The 17,017-nt window shown below is 45.4% G+C and overlaps 1 protein-coding gene across 1 annotated transcript in view; it reads left to right on the top strand.

The window, feature by feature from the left end:
* Window positions 1-17,017, top strand: part of BLK (BLK proto-oncogene, Src family tyrosine kinase) — a 46,595-nt gene that overhangs the window by 13,362 nt on the left and 16,216 nt on the right. Inside the window, exons 2-6 of the mRNA XM_067294865.1 lie at window positions 4,727-4,829; window positions 6,924-6,972; window positions 13,145-13,238; window positions 14,359-14,457; window positions 15,693-15,796. Of these exons, the coding sequence (XP_067150966.1) occupies window positions 4,728-4,829; window positions 6,924-6,972; window positions 13,145-13,238; window positions 14,359-14,457; window positions 15,693-15,796 (448 nt within the window). The 5' untranslated portion in view covers window position 4,727. The remainder of the gene's footprint in view (window positions 1-4,726; window positions 4,830-6,923; window positions 6,973-13,144; window positions 13,239-14,358; window positions 14,458-15,692; window positions 15,797-17,017) is intronic.

Below are 17,017 nucleotides of genomic sequence, written 5' to 3'. Positions count from 1 at the left end.
TCCGTTGGCCTGTTGCCGCTCAGAGCCTAAGTCCTTTTGGCTCTTTGAAACGTCCCACCCACATGGATTGAGGCTGAACCTCTATGAAGTATCAATTCCTTTTACTACCTTCCCCAAACATGACATCTGCTCTTTGCGGTATGTCTATAACGCCGGCTGGTTCGGCTGGTGTAAATCTGTTGGTATCCTTTGGTTTCTTCCTGCTGAAGGCTGGGCATGGGGGATTTCTGCTGGAGCGTTAGCGGAGGTGGGACAGGCCCCTGGAGTTGAGACCTTTGGTGCCGGTGCAGATCAGTGGGCAGAAGTACATCACATCTGCACCGACAACAGCTGGTGCTGGAGCATCTGTGCCTGCATCCAGCTCTCACAAGCTGAAATGTCACCTCAACTGCACCTCTGAAGGTTCCTGAAATAACCTTCTGTCTCTCTGCAGCTACACACTGACCTTCTCGCTGAGGACAAAACGATAATGTGCTGTGCTCAGTGAGTCAGGGCCGTAAAACAGACAGCTTGGGTAAAATACTGCCTTTTACAACAAGAAGGGCTCTGACCATCCACTTGGCTTGGGTTAGTCACGAGGAGAGATGGAAAGATGCATTCAGCACAGACGAGGTGGAGCAGGCAAAGGAGTCTCATGGCCCAGGCTCGTCTCTGCCTTCCTCCATTTGATGCCCTGGTGTCTATCCCTCGCCTTGCCAGGGTACAAATGTAACTGCGCTGCCAAAATTTTTGCTAGCCACAAGCCCGTTTCTGGGCACCCCCATGCATCAGTTCTTGGGACTGGGAATAGGCTATATCCCTCTTTTCCCTTAAAAAGCACACAGCAAATTTTGGAGGTCCTGTGCAAATATTCTGTGTGTCTGTGACCTGCCTGTTTGTCCCACACAAGGTCAGAGATGGATGCTACGCGGCACTCACTGTCTTGTGTCTATTGGCTTCCGCAGCAAAAGCTCGCTGGAAAATATAAAATATCTTGAGTCTCACAAAGAGACTTTTGCATGAAACTTTTTTACTCAAAACTTATTGCCAGGCAAGCTGGACTCTATATTGCTAAAACTTCTCAAACATATGGAAAAAAAAAATTGCTTCAGTTTTGACATTTTTGTTCCATTCTGATTTCCAGTTGCTTAAAAAAGAATTTGTTTTATACGTTTTCTTGTTTTGGACTTTTTATTTTATATCTTCTCCTTTTTCAACTGGCAAAGAAGGAAATGAGTAAAAAAAAAACAAATTATGAGAACAGTTTAGTTAAACATTGAAGTGATGAAGAAAATAATATTTTCTTATCCTATTCACAAATATTATTAGAAGGAAGTTTTTCCTGACTTTCAGCTGTTAAAAATAAACAAGCATTTTTAGATGGGAAAAATTAGTAAGTATACAAAAGGTAATCTTCATGATTTTCTCAGTTGTTGCTTTTTTCCCAGATTTCTTTTCCACAGAAAAAAAAGAAAGCAGGGAAAACTATCAGTTACTTTTCTCAAAATTTTTGTTGCAGCACTTATTTTAAAATATGTTAATCAAAACCAAAAACACTGTGGAAAAATGTCTATTCAGCTCCACCATCTCTTTTGGAAAAAAAATCACTTTTTTAAAAAGCAAACTCCACCAGCTGTGGGGTGGGAGCTCACCAGAAGCTCTCAGCATCTGACAACATTTGTCTGCGGCACTATTCTGGGATTTCTGTATAACACCTGCTGGCATGAAGGATTGTCACGTTAGCTAGCAAAGTCTGCAGAGAAGACCTGGAGAGTGTGAACTGTGGATTTTTTAGGCATAGTAAATATCTAGAGCTATGGTAATGTCTTTGTGTGAAGACGTGGGTGGTGGTGGGTGACGTTTGCGAGAGGCTTTTCACCGGTACCATTTCCCGCCCGAGCTGGGACATGCTGTTTGCATCTCTGCATCGCCTCACAACAAACATTTCTTTGCTACATGCATGTGCGGAGAAAGCTCCGGTTTACGCAAGTGCTCTGGTTTGTTTGCGACAGTGCGTGTAAACAGGCTAGATATTGGTCTGGTGGTTAGGACATGCAGTAGAGACGTGTCCCCATCTTGGCGTGGTTGGATGCCCAAGGTGGTGCGGCAGAACGGGTTGCAATGCCCACCTGGGCACAGACACACTGCAGGGAGACACGCGGGCCAGATTCACAGCCGGCTGTACGGTCCCTGCTTCCCACAGGTCCTGCAAGCGGGGCCACGGGTAGGACATCCTCGCCCCTTCACCACCTACCTCCTTGTCCCTTCCTGCTCTGCCCCACTGGTGCCACTGAGACCCAAAACACACATCTCCCATCCCACAGACAGCCCATCAGTCCTCCCCTAAGGTGATCTTGGTGACATGATGGGCCGTCAAAGCATATCACTGACTTGCGCTACATCTCGTGTCCCCTAACTCTACAGAGAAGAGGGCAATTGCTACATCTGTATATCCCCTTCAAAGGCAGAGTGTGTCAAAGACCCCGAGATGCTCCAGTGAACCAGTAACAAGGACCACACAGAGACTTTCAACGCACACGTAGACTTTGGGCCTTTTTAAGGTTGGTAGCAAGTGCCATCTAAAACTTGTCTATCATCCTGCCTTGACTAAAAGCAATACCTTGCAGCTTCCTGGGTGAAAAGGGAACACTAGCTACTCTCACTTATTATCCTGGTAACTAACACCATTCAGAATCGGAAATCCTGGCACAAATTTATCTTCCAAAAATTTGCAAATGGGAGAGATGGAAAAACTCCCTAAACAAATCATGTTCTATTGCATGACAACCAGATCATCTAAGCAAAGCAAAACTTGGTTAAAACCTGGAGAAGAGACTGCCAAATTTAAAAGAACTTGCTCAGGAAATGCCGTGGCTGATTCAGCAGGCAATACTTCCCCTCCAACTGTGTTGAGTCAGTGCCCAGAGTGGTGCTGAGACCTGTGTACAGATGGATGGACCATCTGAAAATTCAGATGTGAGAAGAACTCTGTGAAATTTGGATGCTGAAAAACTTTCAATTGGAAAAAAATTAAAAATAAAAATAAAAATTTGTATTGGGTATCCTGAAAGATTTCACCGATTCCTTTGACTTTGCTCAGTTTATCAGTAAAAATAAAAATGAGACAGAAGAGAGAAGATGCTTCAAAAAAATAATTCATTAAAATGTTAGGATGTCTCTGTTGGAAACCAGCTTCTCATTTCAGAGGTCTCAATTTTTGAAGCATTACAATCATGTAAGAAAGCAAAAAAAAATGTTTGACTGGATGAATTTGTTTTTCTTGCAAAGCTGGCTTGCTGAAAGTTTCTTTGAATGTGTTCTTTGGTCTCTGACTATCATGACATAGCAACAGATGGACTTTTGTGGAAATTGACTATCTACAAAGACGTACTGATCCCTGGACCTTCAATCCCTGACGCTTTGTGTTCATTACCGACCTTGAGGTATTTTGCCAAGAACTGGAGTCAAAGTTTCTTTGCTCAGTTCTGAGAATTAGGGGTTTTTTGGACATTTAGCCCACACATTTCAATGTCTTTGGTTTGAAGCAAGGTTTTGCTGCTCTGGTTCCATCTCTCAGAAACATTGTGACATGTTAGCTGCAGCTAAACAGCATTTTCCCTTTTTATAGCATGAACAGTGACGCAGTCCAAGCCTTAATTTTCCCATTATTGCAAGGGGGTTGACACCCCCACCTTGACTTCATTCTCTAGAGCTTCAGAAAAGGCAGAAAATCGCCAAGGGCAGGGGGCTAGGGTGGACTTTGGTACTGGACAGGGCAGATACCTTATATACTACTGGCAGTAGAGCTTCAGTGACGCTGGCTTCAGCTGCTCTCTACTTTTTCAGGGGCTGAGCAGGCCCAGGTTGCCATGGTTTGGGTATTTTGCCTGCCCACACCTAGTATTATGCCATGGTTATTGGACAGAGCTGAAATTGCATTTCTGGGCTGCAACATATACCCACCCTCAGGCACAAAGGTGGGAAACCTAGTGTGGAGCAGAGGACAGCCCATGGAAAGGGTTTGATTTGTTTGTTTTTAGTGCTCTTTGAGATGCTCCAGAACGTCTGCAACACCCACATGGGGTTTGGAAACATAATCCAGGATGTACAGGAGATCCACACTCTGTGTGACCCCGGAGCATCTCAAGCAGCACTAGGGCACTGCACATGGACAAAAAAGCCAAGTCCTGGTGCATCTGCTTAGCTCAGCACAGTGATATTCCCCAGGAGCTCCAGCATCTCCTCGACCCCCTTGATCCTTCAGCAGTGCACGCAGGCAGCATCACCTGGCTCTGGAGCAAGACTGTGCAATGCCAACTAGGGCATTTCCACATTGGGGAGTGGACACATTCAGAGTAGTCATTTGTGTCTCCTTTTAAAATTAGTACAGAAAAGTAAAAGCTGGAGGGGCATGATTCATCTCACCCCAATGCCAGCATCTAAAAATATGACTGATGGAGCCCTTATGGTGCCCATTTTTTTGCTCACAATGTCTCTCTGAGCCTCACCTGCAAAGTGTGAATGATCAGGCTTGTAGAAGAACAGCAGAAACTGTGAGGTGCAGAGGTAGTGAAGAGGACTGTAGATGGGATGGTTTCAGACTCATCCCTCCACTGTCCCATTGCCCCTGCATTGTCATCTCCCCCAACTTGTTCTTTGTGAATGAGGAGGTCGTTTTGTCCCTCACTGCCTGCCCCTTCCCCCAGCAGCAGTCTCATTAGAAAGTCCTTTCTGTTCTTCCTTTCAGGATGGGGTTGCGTGGGAGCAAAAATCAGCTGACGTCCAATGAGAAATACGCTTCTGGAAGCAACTCAAAACACAGGAATAAAATCCCTCCCAGTCCACCCAAGGTAAGTCTCTTGTTTCTTTTTGGGGTCCTCCACAGCTCAGTTACTGCTTGGAGAGAAACAGGCAGTACTTACGTTTGATGGTAGGAACCTGAGTGCTTTTATTTCCTGAAATTTGGGAAATGTGGTTCAAAGGACAGAAAACAGAGGTTTACCCCTGGCTTCCCCCAACAAGCTTCTTAACATGGGGTGAACTGTTCACTGTCTACTCTGGGTTTTCCTCTGGCAAAAAGGATGCCCTTTTCGCTGTGGGGACATATTGCAGCGGTGAATCATCTGAGTGGGCTAACAATGATGGGGCTCTCAAAAGCTGGTTGTGTTGAGCACAATTATTTGGACAGGCTGGACGGGGGAGCAGAACAGGGGCCAGGAGGAGAAGGTGCAGGGGACACTGCTCTGTGCGCCATGCACCACTTGAGCACAATTCCTTCGTGCTGGCCCCGTATCTCTCAGACAGGACTGCTGCCCTCAGCGCTCTGCAACCCAGTCATAACCTGCTGATATGAAAAATGGCACAAAGATGGGCCAGATTCTAGCTAAGATTCAGAGCAGCAAACCACAAATGAAACTTTACCATCAGGGAAGATAACCGACTGAAGAAAGAGGGTCAGACCAGTAAGACACTAGGTTAGGATTCAGGAGACGTGGATAGACAAACTCCCTATATAAACCTGGGCAATCTCTTCATCTCTCTGCCTGTTGCTGTGCAGAGGGGATGAAGATGCTTTCTCTTTTCTTGTTCTTTGCTAGCAATGTTGCAAGGTTTCTCAACACTGCATTAGGCAGCCAGCACAAGAGGAGATGGAGGTGCAACTATCATGCGAGACCATCTCAGGTCCTGAGCTCTGAGATGAGGGAGGAATTGCCTAACATTGCTTTTGATGACAGATGGAGACTTTTTCGCCCTGTTAGTTTCATTCCTGAGTTCTCTCGTGGTTACAAAGTCCAGTCTTCATGACAGCGAATGTCAGATTGATCAAGAGGATGTTCTTTTCCTAAATTTTCTTCTCTCCAGCTCATTGGAGAGTGGCTGTTTTCAGTGTAAATACAGCATCATCAATCACGTTCTGGTACTCATTTTTTGCCACAGGCACCAAGCTCTCATATGTCAGGGAAAATCCATATTTATTTCAGTTAGATTAGAAAGAGCAGTGAGCATCTCTCCTGCCCCACTCTGCTGATAAGCACGAATCAAAGGATAATACAGACAGCAGGCACTAGACATTTTTAACTCAGTGCCTGGGGTTCACTCCCTTTGCATGTGTGTAAATACCTCTGGTTGTGGCCGAACACTCACTTTAGTCACTAGGTACTACACCCTGGGCTGCTCATGATCACAGGATTGTGGTCTAAAGCAGGGTAGAGGGCAACTGAGCCCACCTGGCCATTTCCATAATATTAAACATAGCCTCCAAAACAAGGTGGTTGCATCCCAGTTGCCAATTAGGAATGATCTCTGACCCATGCTAACCCCGAAACCATTCCCAGGGGGTTGTGTGGGTCAGTACTGGTTGGGCTGGGCCAAAGCCGTACTAGGGACCATGTTAACATTTTAGTGGTTGTGGGCAGGCGAGTTGCAGTGCCTCACTGCTATTTAATCCGCTAGTGCAGTCGCGGGCTCTGTTTCCTGTATGTATCCCTGAGCAAAGAATATTCCATGAGCCTTGAGATAATTATGGCGAAGTATATCCCTGGTAGTCTGCTTAGAATAATATTGAGATTGTCATTTCTCAATGGGACCATTCACGTCTCATCCCCCATTTATCCAAGGTCTGGCACCAGTGAACAGAATTGGATAGACCAGGGTCTAAATGAGTGGGTAGCAGATTTATGCTTTTATTCAGAAAGGAGCCAAGGATTATTCAAGCAGACTGTCAAGCCAGCTATGAACACATCACAGCGAAATGTGCTAAAACCATTACGACACACAAGGAGACAGAAGCAGGGGCCATTGCCAGCAGCAGAGGGATGTTGACTGACTACAGTGGACTCCAAATCAGATACCCAGTCACCTGTGAAGCTCAAAGTAGGCCCTTCTGCAAAACATAGCAAAGTAATAAATGCCTTTTTTTTTTCCTTTTTCTGTTTATATCAAAGGGCAGGCAAGATATCAACAGACCTCATCTAAACCAAGCCTCTGTACAAGGTAAGATTCTTAAATCAATTGCTGTTTCCTTTGCCTTCCCGTGGGGTTTTGCAAGATGGTGGTCTCTCAACAGCAGGTCTTGAGAACAAGTTGTCATGTAGCGAGCGTGCGGTTTCTGTATTTTTACAGTTGCCAGGCAGGGAGTTTATCAGTATGTTTCGGAAGGTTCAGTTTAAATCACTAAATGTTTCTATCTGCTAATTTCTCACACTCATCAAAGAGAGAAGGAAAAAATGCCCTTTCTTCGTTGATTGAGCAAAGTGAGGTCTGAGACATCAGCTGCATGAGATTTCTCTGTCTCTGGCCCTGTCTGCACGGTGAAAACTTGTGGATGCCATATCCAGTCTTCTGAAAATTTCAGAGGAAATTGAAGGCATCAGAGGGCCCAGATAGACTGCAAAGAAAAAAAGGAAAAAGAATAAACAACAACAAAAAAAGAGAATAAAATTAGGATGGCCAGAGCCCCTGCTTGGAGACTGGGTATTGACTTCAACTCTGCAATTGTTTGCAGATTGCAGAATTGTCTGATGGCGCCTGGTAAATGATGATCTTTTAGCAGAAAACCTTCTGCTACCTCTGCCCAGCCTCCCACAGCAATTTGTTTCTATTTGTGTCAAATACATTTTGTAGATTAAAAAAAGAGAGAGAGAGAGAGAGAATTTGAAGAGGGCATAAAATAGAGGATGCATGGAAGAAAGCAGATGGTAAAGAGAAAATAGGGACCTTCAAACGGGAGAAAAAGTAGGAGAAAAGGAGCAGAGGGTTGTGCCTGAAGGAGAGAGAGAGGGACGAGGCTCTGGAGAAGGAGGCATTCTGGAGAAGTACGAGGGGAAAAAGGGAAAAGAAGAGAAGACTGTGTCTGAAGGGGCTGTTTAGAATATGTGCCAATTTTTTTTTTTTTTCCGGAGCCACTCTGAAGATGGCACAACAACCCCACACTTGGTCATTTTATTCCTTTTAACAGTGAAGGGGGGAAAATGCAAAGTGGGATGAAGCGGGAAAATCTGGGGTCTGTGAGAAAAGGAAAAGGCAGGGCGTCAAATAAATAGGAGGGGTGGAACGGTGGCTCTACGCCTTCGTGGTCTTGGGGAAGGACAGTTGAGAGCCTCTCCCATGCAGTGTCCAGAGGAACTACTGGAATGTCAAAATGTTCTTCAAAACTGACATTTGTTACGGAGATCGTTACGGGAACACTAAAATGTTTTGTTTTGAGCCAGTTCAATATTATTGCGTCTTTCTCCTGCGCTGACACACGTGTGGTGGGAGGTGTAGCTCTTCAGCCTTGTGAATCGGGGTGAGTTTCCATGGAAGTACCAGTTTTCCAGAAATCATGCTTTCTTCTGGAAAATTGTTTTCATGGCATGTTTCCAAGCAACTGTGCTCTTGTGTTTCCATAACTGAGCAGACATCGCCAGGGCAGTTTTTCATGGTTTTTTTTTAATCAATGTTCTTACTCTGGCTAGAAGCACAACAAAAGCTACCTTCAGAGAGGCGGTTTTTACTTCTGCTTCATGTCAGAAGGCAGAAGTGGAAAGATGCTTAAAAAAATGCATTAAGTAGCATGTTAGCCATATTCAGCTATCAAAAATGTTTTGGTTTGTTGGGTTCAGTTCCAGTTTTGGAGGAATACTCACAGTGATAGTCTGGGGAAGTTATTTTTTTCTAGTAGTGCTTGGATTTCCAGAAGTGACTCTGCCTCTGTGTCAAAATGGGCTGAGAGGAACCATGTGAGACATTTGAGGCCTGTGTTTATTCTAGTGAAAGAAGGCAATGGAAGTAAATTGATAGAGGAAGCACAGAATCCAGACAATTTGATCACATGAAAAATCACAGACCTGAATTATATATAAAAATCAAAGACCTGAATTATACCCTGTGGAGCGCTTACAAGTTCAGTCATTCAAAAATTACTGACTATGGAAGAATGAGATTTGCTATAAAATTAAATACATATATATATATATATATATTTTTTTTCTCTCTTTTCTGCACTGTTTGCATTCCTTTCATTTTGATTTTTTTTCCCTTCTGATCTCAGTGCTGGGCAGTTTGTTTCACAGCTTCAGGTTTTCACCGATGTCTCAGAAATTGTTTATTTATTTATTGTTAATGTAAGTCTAATTCCTCTTGTCTTTACTTGGCTTCTAGAAGTAGCATGAAGAAACACAAAAGTCTGTAAGTCTGGATAAGCCTGTAGTGTTTGCATCACTGCCAACACACATTTCGCTTAGGGTGGATCTTCTCTCGTGCTAGTCACTCATTTGTTTTACCTCGGGGATAAGCACTGATGATATCTTTAAGGTCAGTGCTGAATCCTCTCTCAGCTCTGTGGGGTGAATTTTTGGCTGCTTGTCCTCAGGCATTAATTATAATAGCCTGGGACTGCACAGAGAATCATTTTGGTGGGGAGGGGACATTTCTTCTGACTGAGGAACTGCAGCTTCAACCTCTCTGCTTTCTTTTTACTGACCATAGGATGAATAGGGCTGTTTGTCAGAGGGTGAGAGCTAAGTGCACTCTGGAAATTAAGGTCTTCTGAGGCATCTCAAGATTAGCATCAGTTTTTACGGCCATTTTTTATTAGTCATTTTTATAGTCTTTCCCTGCATATGATTGGAGTTTGAGAGGAACACTGTCAGAAACATGGCTATGAACTTAGTTAGAAAAAGGAAGGGTTGTTTCTACTGAAAAGGCTGACTTTTCAAAGAAAAATGAAAACTTCTGATCAAAAATAGATGTTGCTGATCAAAAGAAAGAGGGGGAAGGAGGATGAGAGAGAGTTGCCCAGAATGTTTGAATTTCCTAACGAAAAAGTTATGGGCTTGGGTTTGGCATAGTTTTCTGGAGAAAGCAGAAATTATCTGCAAATACACTCACTGAGTCAAAACAGGAGGCTCAAATATTTTTGGCAGAAAACATTTTCCCAGCACAAGCCTGGATGCCCTGAGAGACATCTCCCACACGGTCACACCTGGGCTTGCCGGCTGCTGGGAGAGGCAGCGGTGCCAGCACGCAAACTCTGCAGCTCCATCAACGGGACCGAACAACGTCCCCTGCAGAGAGCGCAGCAATAAGGCCGGTGTGCATTCAGCATCTGCGTGCTGCTCAGGCACGCTTTTCTAGCCTGCATTTACTCTAGCGAATTAGCCCATGCTGTGCTGAAACGGGAAGCCGAACCCATTTTCAGCAATAGTGTCTCATAGCTCAGCGCACCCAGGTGGCCAGCACACGCTCTGAGGAGCTGTCATTTACCCCACGACCATCCTATCATTGCTCGAAAACAACTCGCGCTCCTCCGAGGGACCTTGGCACAGTCTCAGCGCGGCTCTGCAGCCATGGGACGGCTGCAAAGGCCTCCCATTCATGACGGGACAGCGGTGGGAAGACTGTTTGAATCATTTCTATTAAGCCATCAAACTGGCACTCAGCCTGTGCAAACTGAGCTGGTATCTAACTTTCCTGACAGCATCACAGAGCCAAGACATATTTGGCTCGCAATCAAAGCCTTTGGACTGTTAGCATTATCTGCAAAGCAGCCACTCTTAGCAGCTCCAGCGGCTTCACTGTGCCGGGTGCTGTACAGAATCACTCATGATCTAACTTGATCATATGGGCCAAGAAAGTATTACCAACACTTTTTTTTTTTTCAGCGGGGTGGCAAACTAAGAGACAGAAAGAGGCACTTTCATCATGAGACAGCAAGTCTTGCTGGCTTGAGCAGAGAGAGCTTTTCTTTTGGCTCACTTAAGTGTGCAATGTTTCTCAATGCATATGTTGAAAAATGGATGAGGTGGACGTAATATTCTTCAGCACATAAAACCTTTCTGTCCTTGCTTTATTTGTTCTTTTTCTTTCCCCTTTTCTCTCTCGATCCTTTTTTGTTTGTTTATTTGTACGTTTTCAACTTCTTCAAGATCAAAACTGTATTTTTTTTAATTTAATTTTTTTGGAATACATATCCACGCTGTGCCTGAAGATGTTTATACATCCGCTTCTATTTTTCAAAGCAAAAGTGTGAGCACTGTATTATTTTACCTTCAAAAAGAGTAGGACCATACATGTGGATGAGCACATTCATTGTGGAGATCTTGCAGCAGGCACATGCCCAGAAACCTTTCATGTCAGAGAAGCTCTGTGCTAGAGGGTTTTGGACATTCACCCGCTGAAACATGCCTGACATGGCTACACCATTGCATGTGCCGCAGATATATTGGGGCCTGAAATCTGTGAGCTGACTGTTTGCAGAAATGCTTAATCTTAGGGAAAAGACTTCCATTAACCTGATGAATGGGTGAAGTCCAAGGCCAAGGAGGGAGGTAGCAGTTACACCACAAGTTGCATGGATGACTGTGAGAGGTGCTAGCTGAGTGGCCTTCTCTCCTTTCAGAGTTGCTCACATCCACGTTCAAAAACCGTGGTAACAACAACTTTCTCCAGGAGGCAACGAGAGTTTGGATGCACTGCTAACGCCAAATGCTTTGAGATCCCCCAAAGGGAAGCATCCAACTGTGCAAGCTATTTTAAGACTTCAAAGCTTTCTGCTTTGTGCCTGACCATCCTTTCCTCCATACGCAGGAGTGGGTGAGGCTCTTTTGAAACTCCTCATTGATCTCCAAGTGCCTACTCACAAGCCTGAAGGGAACTGCTCTTGCCTTTGGTTTGCAAAACTGCAGTTCCCTTCTCTTCTCCCCTCCCACGCTGGCCCTTTCTCATCTGATCTCTCCAATAAATCTCCAGGCAGAGCAGCAGCCGGGCCCCGCATACACACAAAACCCGAGTTGTCCCAGAGACACGTTATCTTGCGATGACAAAGGGCCAGTCTGGCTCCCTTGCTGGTGGCATTATTTGAAAAGGTCACACAGAGACAGTGGCTTGAGAGTCTGTTTTGAAAAACTATATATAGGCCATCCATCGCTCTTACTGCATTAATAAGGCTGTGTACAAGCTAAAACCTTTCCACAGTCAACGTTCTCCTTTTTCTTTTTCTTTTCTTTTTTGCTACTGTGTTTTGGTTTGGTGTTTTTTTGTGTGCTGGTCTTCTTTATAAGGTTTGATCTGCCCTAAAATAGCTTCTCGTTTCTGCTTCAGTAGCTGCGAGCATGCAGAGCACATATGAACGGTTGCAAAACCTCTCGCAGAGCAGCACCGGCACAACCCGGACATGCAAACATAGCGATTCAGCTCCCCTGAGCCTCCCGCCTGCAGAGATCTGCACCAGGGTGGGTTAGCAGTTTTACAGCACAAATACCGGGCGGCAGCTCTGCCGTGCACAGCCCTGCTTGCATGCACCGGCGCCCGAAAGTCTATTTTGCCATGACAAAATTTAGGCTGGACCAATATGGCTGGAATAAAAGTGATAGGTTAGGGTAGGGGACGGGCTCTCAGACCCACTCGCAGCCTCAGTCCGCCTGGGCTGTGAGCGAAATGGGTGACAGGAAGGCATAGAGCACCAGTTTCGTGGTCTGGAGGGAGGAAATCCGAAATATATCAAGGCCAGAGGAAGGGAAGGACAGCGTGGAATGGTAGCCGCCTCAGTGAGAGTTTTAATAGAGTGAGCTGAAGGGAACAGCTGGGCATTAGCGACGCTGGGTAGAGAACGGCAGCGAGACTTGAACGTGGTGTCACGTATGGGTCTGCAAGGCAGAAAAGGGAAGGCCCAGTTACAGGCTGAGTCAAGAGCATCCAGAGGGAGTGTTAAATCCTAGCAATGGGCTCAAGTAGCAGCAACGTAGATGACTCTCTGCCTTTTTTTAACCAAATAGCCTTCATCTTTCTGAATGAAATCCCAGAGCCACCTTGGGAAATATTGCCACAGCGTTTTTTGTTTACCACCATGTAAAATTGAGGCCAAACACTGACAGTTTATTTATGACTCTTCTTATTCTGCACAAACTTCTTTTTTTTCTTGTTGACTCACTAGGTTTTGTGGAAATGGGATCTGGAGTGGTTTGAAAATATCTATGCAGCCAACAGTTTGGTGAATCAGTGCTAGTTCCCTGAGGAGAGGTTGGCAGGAAAATTGGGCTGGTGGAAAGCTTGGATTTGGGGAAATTGAGGGGGGGGTCAAAGCCCCTGTGCAGGTGGGGGTTGAAACACCATGCCATACACCTGATTGTGCATGACCTCCTGGTAGACACCAGGCTGGATTCAAGTGTATTGCTTTTTCTTTTAGGTGACTTTACTGTGATTGCACTGTACGATTTTGCTGCCTCAAGTGACCGTGACCTGGAGCTGGTCAAGGGGGATAAACTCCAAGTCCTCTCCAAGTAAGTAACTTGCTGCCAGAGGGAGCTCAAAGACATGCATGGGCAGTCTGGGAAATCAGGGGGACTTTGGAGCTGGACACTAATTTGCAGCTCACCAGCAATTCTTAGCTCTGCTCCAGATGCCGAATGTGACTCTGGTCACTCTGCTCTCTCTTCCTCCAAGATGGGGAAGGTGACACGTTGCTGTTTTCCTCAGGTTATAGATACTTTGGGGTCAGGTAGTGTCCTTGCCTGAGAACTACCGGGACCTTCTTCACCAGAGCCCAAGTCTGCCAGTGCATGTGGGTGCAGAAGTACCATAAATAACAACAATAACCTCTCGCCTGTTGCATATTTTGTGCTGATCGTGCTTTTGCAAAGGATGTGGGTTGGGCGTCATCGGAGGACAGGACAGAGTCTAGCCAGAGAGGTGGATGGTTTCATTTCATTTTCTTCTTTTAAAACTTATGAGAACAGAGGCTGACAGTCCATCTGCCTCATCCATAATGAGGTGGAGGTGGGCTTTGCTGGCCACTTTGCCTTGGAGCAGGCTGCTTAGAAGGGCTGCTCCATCCTTGACTGCTCTGTGAGGTGACCTCCTGAGGTGACATTTCTCAGCCAGACACTGTGGGCTGAGACCACTTGGCTGGGGCAGAGGACCCAGAGAGCCCACTGGGTGGGGATGGCTTTTGGTCTCAGCTGGTGGCAAGAGAGAGTCACTTACAGGAGAGCAAAGCAGTGATATGTCTGGCAGGTAGAGGAAGGAGCAGAAAGGAGGAGCATTCATGTCCCTATGCAAGAGACAAAATAAATCCACAGTGGCCCAAATTTCCTTCCTCTCACTTGGGGCACTTAGCAGAGGTACCTTGGTTTCGGTCCATGGTCACTTCCTGTGCATTGATGGAAAGACACTGCCACCTCCGGAAGTCCCTGAAAGATTATCTGTCGCTTTAGTAAGCAGTCTTCAACTTAGTGGTGGCCCTAGGAAACTGAGACGGGCCGGCAGAGTAGATTAACATCTCCCTCAGTGAGAGCTGGCCTGCTTGCTGTGCTCTTGAAAGCCCAGAAACCGTGCTGTCTCTGTAGCCTTAGCCTCGGCCTGTCATGAAATCTTCTCACACTTTCCCTTCTTGGTTTGCAGTGAGGGGGACTGGTGGCTGGCAAAATCCCTCAGCAATGGAAAGAAAGGCTATATCCCCAGTAACTTCGTTGCACAAGTAGACAGCTTGGAAGAGGAAAAGTAAGTGCGTAAGCTTACGAATGGTGAACATTGATTGATACAGGGCTTTCCCTTCTGAAAGAGCCCAGTCTCTCAACAGGAAAAACTTGCCAGCAGAAAGTAGTCACTGCTGGGCTGGAAGGCAAGAGGCCTTTCATCATCCGTGCCAGCACTGCCCAAAAGTTTAGGAGAAGTTTTAAGTGCAGTGTGGATGCAGAGCAGGGAGTATGAGATTGCTATTGGGAAAGTGGCCAAAGACTTGTGTCCCACTGACTTCATCCACCATGGAAAACAAGTGTTTTGGGGAAAGAACATAGGGTTATAATTACACTGGTAAATTAACAGTGCTGGGCCCCATTCTTCAGTGCTGAGGGCCAGTTCACCCACATGCATATTATTAAAATCCCTCAGCCTCTAACAGAGTGGCCATATGCAAACTGGGACTGAGAATCACTTGGGAGGAGGTGGGTTGATTGGGGCTTCAGCTATGCTGGGAACTGTGCAAACAATTTAAGAGTGGAGAAAATTGAGTGCCAGCGCCCAGGCCCACATCCTGGCGCTGTTTGTTTCGGTAGCACAAATGCAGCCTTCATGTTTGGCTTCCTTCAAAGAAGATGGTAAAAAAGACTTGAGCCAAGAGGGTTTGTTATTCCTATAATGCCAGAGGAGAAATGAAGGGTTCCCATGAGGTACCTTCCCCTACAATGTTCGGCTATAAATAATCCATCCCTTTTGCAATTTCCTTTTTAAGGGACTAGACCGTTACTGAATTGAGCAGATATTTAACAGTGCACAGAAATGTGATCAGGGCATAAATGCTCTTTGGATGCAAAGGGTAGGTTTTAGTGGCTGTCAACACCAATCCTCTGCCTCCAGCCCATGTACCTACTTTATATGCATCCTGTCTGGGCACGGCTCAGGGCTTGCTAGCTCGCCAAGGGAGCTGGGGGTCCCTGAGTGCCTCGGGGGCTGTGTTTGCACTTCCCTCGTATACGGTACTGTGCAGACCATCTACTGTCTTCTCTGACTCAATCGCTAGGCTGTGGAACAAGCCTAAAGTGACTAAAATCTGGTGTTAATCTACTGTAAAGAGTCTATCACTGGCCTTTTCCAGCAGATAAAGCTATTTGCTGATAAAAATAACCCTCAGTTTCAGAGTATGATGGTAAAAAAAATGAACTAACTGGAAAGAATTTGCTCTTTTTCAGAGCTTTTTTTTTTTTTTCAATAATGATTTTACGTTTTCTGTCTCCCAGGTGGTATTTTAAAACTCTGAGCAGAAAAGATGCTGAACGGCTGCTGTTGAATCCTGGTAATAAAGTTGGCTCTTTTCTTGTCAGAGAGAGTGAAACCAGCAAAGGTGAGATTTGCAGAGGGAGTGTAACTTCTCATTATTGCCACTGCTTGGAAAACCTTTCAGACTGGAGCTGCAGGGTTCAGCTGTGTCAGTGTTTCTATGGAGCTTCCTGGAACTGGTAGGAGAAAATAATGCTTGCCAGACTCGTGAGGGCTGTAGAAATGAGCTGGGGATTTCAAGAGCAAAGATTTGCTCATGTTGCTACCTTTATTTCTAGTTCAGGCTGTGGTAAAGGTGGTTCCTTTCACCATAGTTCATTGCAAAGAGGCAGTCACACACATAAGCAGCAATGACTTTCCAAAACACTGATTAATGGGTTTTCTTTTCCCGTTCTCCCTGAGGAGATACTACTTTTTTGGCAAAGGGAGGTCCTTGTTGGCACTTTTGAGGAAGCATTTGTCCTGTTTTCAGCAGAAACTTGCAGAATTTTGGAGAAAGTTCTGGAGAGAATATTTTCCTGGAGGATATATTTGTTCCCTGCCAGTCTGTAGCAAGGGGAGTTGATGCAAACAGAGGTAGATTTTTTTGAAGGAGACTGGAGCAGGGAAGGTGGGCGTCATTCACTTTCTCTCCATATGAACTTGTCTGTCTTTTGAGGACGTGACCCAGTGAGGACGGAAAAGGCAGAGCATTGTGGTCACCTCTTTTAGGCAGTGGATATAGTTGTTAACCATAGTACTTAATAACTATATAACTGCAACTTCTTTGTTCTGTTCTGTTAATTTGTAGACAGTCTGGAAGTTGGTTTAAATTGTCCCATGGGGATTTTGCTTTGGTTCTTCCCTACTTTGCTCTCCTTGCATCTTCCAGATCAGTAGCTGTGCTTACAGCATGGTGCTGATGATGGTTCCCTCATTTTGCTCTGAACCAATTCCTTATAGCAGTTCAGGAAAGTACTTTACTCTTACTGCACTTTGGTTTTGCCTTTGTGAAACATATACAGGAGTTCTTCTTCACCATATGGGGAAAGCTGGTCTGGTTCTTCCTAATGCAGATCAGTAGAGACTTGGAGCATCCCTCTGAAGTAACATGGGATCTTCTTTTCCTTGATTCACTTCCCAAATGCTTCCACAAGGGCCTGGCCAAACAGTAAAAGTGGGAGCAGATAGACAGAGTCCTCCATTTCACAATCAGTTCTTGCCTACAGTAGCTTCTTCTTCGTGTCTGTTATCTCTTTTCTCCCATTCACCTGGGTGCTCACCAAGGCAGTATCTGCCTCTTCCT

This window comes from Apteryx mantelli, chromosome 3, assembly GCF_036417845.1.
Source record: "Apteryx mantelli isolate bAptMan1 chromosome 3, bAptMan1.hap1, whole genome shotgun sequence".
NCBI classification, from domain to species: Eukaryota; Metazoa; Chordata; class Aves; order Apterygiformes; family Apterygidae; genus Apteryx; species Apteryx mantelli.
The sequence above is the reverse complement of the archived record's forward strand: the minus strand, read 5'-3'. Positions and strand labels throughout refer to the sequence as shown.